General features: G+C 27.5%; 2 protein-coding genes across 2 annotated transcripts; both read left to right on the plus strand.

The window, feature by feature from the left end:
• Nucleotides 1-836: 836 nt before the first annotated feature.
• LOC111028067 lies at nucleotides 837-5,801 on the plus strand (the record flags this gene model as incomplete). Its single annotated transcript, XM_022306596.1, has 2 exons — nucleotides 837-999; nucleotides 3,886-5,801. Coding segments are annotated over 2 exons (581 nt in total), but the record flags the coding sequence as incomplete, so codon positions are not given.
• LOC111028066 lies at nucleotides 4,897-7,753 on the plus strand. The gene is made up of 2 exons (XM_022306595.1): nucleotides 4,897-5,120; nucleotides 5,261-7,753. The coding sequence occupies exons 1-2, from the start codon at nucleotides 4,919-4,921 to the stop codon at nucleotides 5,485-5,487; spliced, it is 429 nt and encodes a 142-aa protein (XP_022162287.1). The 5' UTR covers nucleotides 4,897-4,918; the 3' UTR covers nucleotides 5,488-7,753.
• The last annotated feature ends 1,482 nt before the right edge of the window (nucleotides 7,754-9,235 follow it).

Below are 9,235 nucleotides of genomic sequence, written 5' to 3' on the forward strand. Positions count from 1 at the left end.
ATTATTGAAAATGTTTTTCAACATTTGTTATAATGGATATAATTTCTGTAATTACAAATAATTTATTTGTTTTTACTTTTTAATATTTATATATATTCATCAGTTATAAATTATTGATTGTTTAAAACATGTGTATTGTAATTTGATTGAATTTAGGTTTTGATATTTGGTTAAAAATAAGACATATCAAAGAAATATAGACCCCCTGGACACCCCACAGATATGGCCTTGCTAAGCAATAACTCTTTATTGCTTGGACTTATATTAACTCAAATAGTCAATATATTATGTTGGAATAATAATTGTACAATTTATTTATTTTTTGTAATTAATTTACTATTAAAGAACAATATAAAGCTTTTATAAGTGTATTTTTAACAAGTAGCTAATTTACTTGTTATTATTATTAATAGGAACATGTGAATAAATTTCCACTATTTTAGGTTTCTACTTTGAATAACTTTATAGGGATATAGTAATAAATATTTTCAGATTTTCTTCAATCACCTCAAATCTATTTATTACTATTCCTTCAAATTCAAGTTATTTATTAATTGACCAAATGCAATGTTATGTAAGAATTAAAATTGAGAAATAACCAGAATTAAAACTCCCATTAGTCAGGAAAATAAGGGTACCAATAATTAGAATTATGAGATAGCAACTTTATTTCAGTTTGGTACCATGAAATAATAGAGAGATGGAAATGGATTTATTAGGGAATTCATTTATTAGATACTGTCACAGTCTTGAAAGTCCATTCATAAAGTTTAGATTGTCATCAGTTGGATTTATCCCAAGCTTTTACATATTTTAATTGAAAGTTAAAATTTTTATCTTTGTCTGTACAATTTTAATAATGCAAACATTGAACATTAAAAAAGTTTCTGGGTTGAATGGTCGAGGATTTTCTCTAAGAGATGAACATGGGAACAAGTATTGGAAGCATCAAATGCGTAGAGACGGCTATAATGTTAGGTGTTCGTTGTGGCGGTCAAAGTAAGTTATTATTTTTTATTCAGTAAAAGAATTGTTTTATCTAGAAAAAAACTTATTATTTTAAATTTGAGCAGAGCTAGGGACTAGTACTATATCCGCCAATTAATTTATATAATTTTGTCAGTTACTTGTATTGATATTGAATTATATAGTTTTATACTAATCCTAATTACCCGTGTCAATAATTAGTTTTTGTCATAAATATATTCGTAAATTATATGCCATATTTCTACTAATTATAATAGTATTATAATATGTACCCAATGTGTGGGCACTGAGTTATACTGCTTACCTACTGTAACGTGGTCGGGGATGACCCGTTAAATATAGGATATTCAGTGAAGAAATTAGTTTCTTTTGAATATATTTTCACCGTAGCTCGGGAGCATGAATGGTATTAGGATCTTAATATTACAAATAAATAACTATTTATCTGAATTATTATTGATACAAACAAGTTTATTATTACTTACTGATTTACGGACAAAGTTATCAAAATGTGCTATTGTACGGAGTTCAAGGTGCGCGTGCTGGTAATCGCCGAGAACTGTCTGTCTCTTACATATCTATATTGGCCGGAGCCTTACAGTAATAAAATATATAAGTGACACCTAAGCCAGAGGGGCAATATATTATGGTCAGCGCATAATATGCCTATTGTGCATATTATGACATAGGTAATGATGTAACATATGTTACACCCCCCTTCCCTTTTTTTTTGAACATTTTAAATGTGGTATAAATATAAAAATAAAAGAAAAAAAAAAAAAAAATTACAAAAGAAATTTTGAACATCGTTTTTATCCGTTATCCGACTGAATTGACTGAATGGATTGACTGGATGGACTGACTGGGTTGACTGGATGGACTGACTGGGTTGACTGGTATGGTGATAGTGGACTGTTGATTGAAGGTTTTTCGTGATTTTTCTATGTTTCTTCTTTTTACATTTTTATGCTATACATTTTTTTTACCCCTCATATTCTATACATTATTACAAAAAAATATAATATAAAATAATATAATTATATTGTCAATTATCCCCATTAACCATAATATTTATTTTAATAGGATGCTTATCAAAAACTTTCTAGAACAATATTTCTTTATTAACCAAGTGCAGACTATTTGTGTATTGTAAGTACTTGCTTGCGAGTATTTCTATACTGCGCCAGAGGCAAATTATACTTTTTATTTATACAAATAGTGTTGGTCTTACATTTTCTAATTATTATTATGTTCTGTTTTTATTATTTTTTTATAATTTAATAATATTTCTATTTAATAGTAATAATCGACAATATAAAAGTATATCTGATTATATCTATAAAAATATAGTACTCTAAAACATATAATAAAAAAAAAATTATTAACATTTATCCCATCATATTATAATTTGCATAAAATAACCTTAATCCATAAATAATTTAATTAATCAATAAATATTGTTCGTTGTTCTAGGTTGGTTAACCCAGCTAAATTGGTATATGACATCTCTTGTATCTGAAACTCAACTTTTAGGTTATCATTATAGAAACAAAAATAAATATAAATATATAAGTATTACATAATTTAGTTAATTATTAACCAGGGCCAAGTTGAGCCACTTTTTACTATAATATTTCGTCTACCAATTATCATGTAATATATTTAGATTTCGACAAATTCTTCCACTGTTATATTATTATTATAAGACTGATTCTTGTCTATACAGGTAAAATGCTTCAGTAATCGGTAGTATGTTTTTTTGCTGTGTTTTTTGTTTGTATATTTTTTTATTTAAAGTAAATATTCAGCTTACGTTTGTTAATTATAATTATATTATTATTTTTCTCAATCATTCACATATATCATTCATATTAGTCATATTACTAAAATGTTAATTTGATATTTTATAGTATATAAAGTATAGTATAGTATATATGTATTTTATATTTATAAACCGTGGCTTCTTTAGCATTATGATGTATTGTGAATTCTTAGATATTACATTTCATTTGACAGAAAAAAAAAAATTAATGTATTAAGTGCGATTTCATTATATTCTAAACAATCCTGTGGTCGTATATTATATATCTTACATTAATTACTACCCACCTAAAGTATATATTTATACTAATATGCAGTATGTAATATATTAAACTTAAAATATATATATTATAATGCGCTTAACTGTTTTTCTTACCTATGTTATTTCTTTATTTTCTCGGCATTTAAATTTTTTTAATTGACTAACGTGTTTATAGTCGTTAACTAACTGTCCGTTCTTGGTTATTTCCACTACATATGTAACCTCTGATATTTGTCGCACAATTTTGAATGGTCCCTCGTATCTATATGCAAATTTCGATCCTTTGTTTTCTATCTTCACTAAGACTTTTTCCCCTACTACAAATTTTATTTGTTTTTTGTATGAATCATAATGTTTTTTATTTTTTAAAAACTTTTCCTCCAGTAATTTTGGTAACTCGTCTCTTATGTTATTTAATTTTTCTAATTCGTTTAAAATTTCTGGTGGCTGTATCTGTGCTAATAAGATTATAATCGAAAATTGATTTTGGATGATAACCGTTCAGTAAATAAAATGGAGACTGATTCGTTGTTTCATTAACCGATGTATTGTATCCGAAGAGTACATATTTTAAATGTTCAAAATTTCTTTTTTTTTTTTTCTTTTAAGAACTTATGGGAGTTATAAAATAAGATATTAACACCCTCCAATTCTCAAGGAATTTATTGGTATAACTTTTTATTAAAATGGTCCAGTAGTTTTTGAGTTTATTAACTATGGATGAAGCAGCGCAGGTTAAAAATATAGTTGAGTCATAAATTTATAAACTGGTGCATAATAAATAATAGTACCAACATTTTATTTACTTGATACAGCTGTCCTGCTCGAGGTAAAATTTTAAATGCTGAGCCAAATACTGTAATTTTGAATACTGGTCATCAGCATAACGAGGAAAGAGAATTATTAAGGGAATTTAAAAATATTTTACACCAGCGTGCAAAAAGTGAGCGTTTGTCACTAAGGGCAATATATAATGAGGTCACTGCATTACCAAGATTTGCAAATATAAACATAGACCCATATGAGAGTCATAGACGGCAAATGGCTCGTACTAGAAGAGCCCACCAACCACCAAACCCTGGATCTATGCATGAGTTTAAACTGCAGATGGAAAGCCCTTTATACTCAAATTTGACTGTGATCCAAGACCAACCTTTTTTTTACGGCAGCATAGGCACAACCGAAGAAGAAGGCGTAACATTAGTTTTTGTGACACCTCATGTTAAGAAGTGAGTTAAATAAACATCTGTAAATATTAATGTCTTCAAATATTATATTATTTCGTTTCATATTAATCATTATGTTGGGTTTAGTATTTTTAGGACTAGTACAGAATTTTTTATTGATGGCACATTTAATGCTGCACCAAGATTTGGTGGCCAATGCCAGCAATTATTCGTGCTGATGGGTGTTAGTTACGACGTAGTAAGTTATTTTATTGAAATTAAACAGTTTTAACTTTTTTTGAAGGATTTATAGTCAAACATATTTTTAAGGGTATTTTTACCACACATTTTTAGTTGTAATATTACTAAGTTTGTGTACATGTGCATTATAAATATTATCATTAGCATAATTAAACTAGTTTATGTATAACCCCATTGGCTATTATATAATATTACATTTTTTAATGAGAATTTCCTTTTAAGAATTCAAGTTTTTGAAATTACTACCTGATTAACATAGTAGGGGATATTATAAAACCAACAAAATAAAACAATTGTTCAACTCGTGCACAGAAACATAAACCATTAAATTCCATTTCATTCCACAAAAAACTGAAAAAACAATAAAGTTACTACTTATATATATATATATATTTAGGGTTTTCCTTTAGTGTATGCACTGATGTCCAGGAAAACTGAACAAGCATATAAAGCTCTTTTTTTATACATCAAGACTATTGAACCAACTTGGCAACCGACTACTGTTATGACAGACTTTGAACGAGCTTCTATTAATGCCATACATACAGTTTTTCCAACAGCCAGAGTTGTAGGGTGTTGGTTTCACTCATCTCAAAGTGTATGGCGAAAAATACAAGAACTAGGTAAAATCTTAGAATACCTATGTATAACAGATTGAAAAATTGAATAGACAAAATAATAATAGTTTTGTAATTTATTAAATATTTTTTATTTAAGCACAAAAATACAAATTAATTTATAAATTGTTGGAAATAATTTCTAGGACTAACAAACTTGTACAAAGAAAACAGGAAAGTGCATGACTTTTTTAGAATGGTAATGGCAATTGCGTTATTGCCAAACCAAAGGCTGGATGAAGGTTTTGACGAAATCAGGAGAATGTACCGTATGGAAATTCAAAACTATATTGGACAAACCGAAAATGAAAGTATACATAAATTCCTGGAGTATTATAGAAGAACATGGTTGACGGGTAATTTGAAAATATAAACAAATAATATTTATGAACTAGCTGATCCTGTACGGTGTTGCCCGTGACAAATTAAATACCCGTGGGTTTACCTCTTCTTAATCTCTGTTAAATGTAAACTGCACACATTTTTAATACAGCTGTTATTTGGGTTCTGTTTATCAAACATCAAATACAAGTGTAAATTATATCCAATCATAATAACTATTTTATTTATCAGGTAACATAATAACTGAAACCCCGTTATTCTAACCTAACCATACTCAAAATCACTGTTAGAGCACCTTCCTAGGTTGGACCGAGGAAAATTAAATTAGCCTATGTTACTCGGGGGTAATGTAGCATTCTTATGATGAAAAAATTTTTGAAATTGGTCCAGTAGTTTTTAAGTTTTGTTACAAACATCCAAATTTTTCTACTTTATTATATTAGTATAGATATAAATTATGTAAAGTAAAATTATTTATTTATTTTTTAAATAATGGCCAGTTGATCCAATTTACAATGCGGATAACAGAATATGGTATAGATAGAATAGAGATAAAAAAAAAATAACTAAATAACCTACATATTTTTCTATAGGTACACAATTAATATAGGATAAACAATTAAATTAATTTAATAAGAATATGAATACTTACAATAGGTATTAAGTATACAATTATCATTTAAAAAGTTTTACATTATTAATTTTATTTCTAACGGATATAAAATAGTGACAGGTGATGAGGTGAACATGCCATATAGTTTTGGGAATAATTATTAATTATTAATATACAATGAGTCTTTATTTCTGATATTATTATAATGATTATTTATTTAAAAGGAAATATTGATTAATATCTCCGAATGGATTTTAAGAGCTAAAGATTTTAAAATTTCTTTTTTGAGTACTTAGTAGATAACCTAAAAATGTATGTTCAATTTTTCAAATTATTTGATATTCAGATTTATCAAACAAATTTAAATCAGAAAAAAGTATGAAAAGGGAATCCTCACCCCAACCCCCTGAAAAGTGTAATAGTATCACATTTATTGAACTATATCAAAATTCTGATATTGATTTGGCTTATAGCTGCCACTTGTCATTTATGTCAAAAAAATTTGTTCGTCCCCAGCTGACTTGAATAAATCTTGGTAACATTACTGTTTGCTCATAATTGGTTATAAAATGTAATAATAATATATTTTATAGTTTCACCGTGGTCAGCTACAGTTATTTTACTATTATAATTTGTACAGGTATTTTTGCTGAGATGCTGTCAGTAAGCCATCAAAATAGACGAACTAATAATGTCTTAGAAATTAGTCATAGAAATCTAATGACGAATATGCAAAATCCTAATCCAAGCCCATGGTTATTTTTAGGTAAACACTGAATAAGATTGATTTTAATAAATAATCAATAGTTTTTTAATAATACATCATTTTCGTTTTAAAAAATTTTATATCATCAGAAAACCTTATTACACACGTTCATGGAATCATGAATGATTACCGGTTAGCAGTAGATGGCATAGAAGTCTGGCAACCTAGGCCACGTGCGAGCAACAAACAGGACAAAAAAATAACCTTGGGCCTAACAAAGCTCGAACAGAATCGTTTTAGTGTAGCAGAGTTCTTGGGTTACACTAAACATGTAACACCAAATTTTGGAGTAGAGCGCCCTAATGTTCACAATGAAGGTGAATATTATAACTCTTATAGTTGTGTTATATTACTGTTTATTATTAATTAAAATATACATTTTTCTGATAAATTATTTAATAGTTTTTAATATTTTAGATTTACAAGCACAGATGGTTGAACCAATCATTGAACCAGTTTTGAATATAATGGACAACATTGGTAATCATGGATTTTCTTATTGAATGTAAATTTGTGTAGCAAGTTATTTAATAATTTTTAATATTTTAGAGTTACAAGCACAGATTGTCGAACCAATCATTGAACCAGTTTTAAATATGATGGACAACATTGGTAATCATAGATTTTTTTTTATTGAATGTAAATTTGTATAGTAAGTTATTTAATAATTTTTAATATTTCAGAGTTACAAGCACAGGTTGTCGAACCAATCATTGAACCAGTTTTGAATATAATGGACAACATTGGTAATCATGGATTTTCTTATTGAATGTAAATTTGTGTAGCAAGTTATTTAATAATTTTTAATATTTTAGAGTTACAAGCACAGATTGTTGAACCAGTTTTAAATATAATGGACAACATTGGTAATCATAGACTTTTTTTGTATTACTTTTTTGCCATAAGATAAATAAATAATTCTAGAACCAAGAGATCGCGTGATAATTGGTTATGAATCGCCACCACCATTTTTCCAGGGAGTTCTGAGGCATAATAACCTGCCATTATTACTACCATTGCCCATTTATGCAGACCAAGATGTAAGGCCAGGTGATGTTTGGCGTGAGTTAATATACTGACTAGGGATAGGTTAGGTGTTGAAATATTATTTAGTTATCAATGGGTAATTTAAATTTCTTATATAATTTATTTTATTATATGATTATGTTTTAGAGCTGGATAATGAAATTGTACCATACGTGGTGGAAAATATTGGTAATGATACATTTTTTTAAACAATTTTTTACATAAGATAAAAATGATAAAATATATACCTTGTTCTAGAACCATTGGTATGGCCAACATTTGAATTTGAACCACAGCAACAAGTAATAAATCCCATTAATGATTTTCCTCACGTAAACATAAGAAGATCAAATGATGAAGGTATATTGTATTTTTAAATATAAATGTTATGCCAGTCTTCTAAAATTTTACCCACAGTAATAGACTAAACATTCTAAATATTATCTACTATTTAAAAAGTATACATGTATATAATTAATAAGCGTTAGATTGATAGATTAAATTTTCTCAACTCATTTCTAAAACTGCACATTTTCACTCATTTGTGATTTTTCAATTATTATAAGTTATAAATTATACATAATTGGCAAAGTATTATGCCAGATAAATTGGGGAAGTATGATATAAATGATAACATAAATATGTTTAATGAATAATAACTATATTATTATTATTATGTGAAGGACACCCAAGAAAATTTTATTAGAAGACATACGCATTGTGCCATTGTCATATTATGACATATGTACATAGCTTATAAGCCATTTTCTCTTATTCTATTTAACGATTTATACAAATTAATGTATAAACAAATAAGTAATATATTATGATATTATAATACTTTAAACTTACAAATTATTTTTCAGTTGAAAACATGAGAGAAATTGTGGTGTGTGTGGCATGCATGAATGCTGGATCAAATGTAGTGCTAAGGCCATGTAACCATGTCTGTTTGTGTGGTGAATGTTTTGAAGGATTAGATAGATTGGTTTGTCCACTTTGCCGAGCAGTCATTACACAAATTGTCGTTATTTTAGAGTAATACAATAAAATATTATACCTAATATATCTGTAATGTGTTTCAAAATTGTTCATTATTATTCTATATTTACCTATGGTATCAAAGTAATATTATATAATATTCATATTACTTGAGGGTGACAAATGTATAAGCTGAATTATACAAATTGGTAAAAACATGTCTATAAATCAATAGATTCATAGGTAACATTTAACAGCAAGGTGCAAGTTTCAAAATCGCAAGCCAGTCATCCTTCAAAAATTCTGCAATTATAATAAAATTAGCATTACAAGTGGCCGAGCCAAGTGGTTACATTGTTTGCGAAAACAGCAACTTCCCACCAGCTGTCCATA

This window comes from Myzus persicae, unplaced genomic scaffold (genome assembly GCF_001856785.1).
Source record: "Myzus persicae strain clone G006 unplaced genomic scaffold, MPER_G0061.0, whole genome shotgun sequence".
NCBI classification, from domain to species: domain Eukaryota; kingdom Metazoa; phylum Arthropoda; class Insecta; order Hemiptera; family Aphididae; genus Myzus; species Myzus persicae.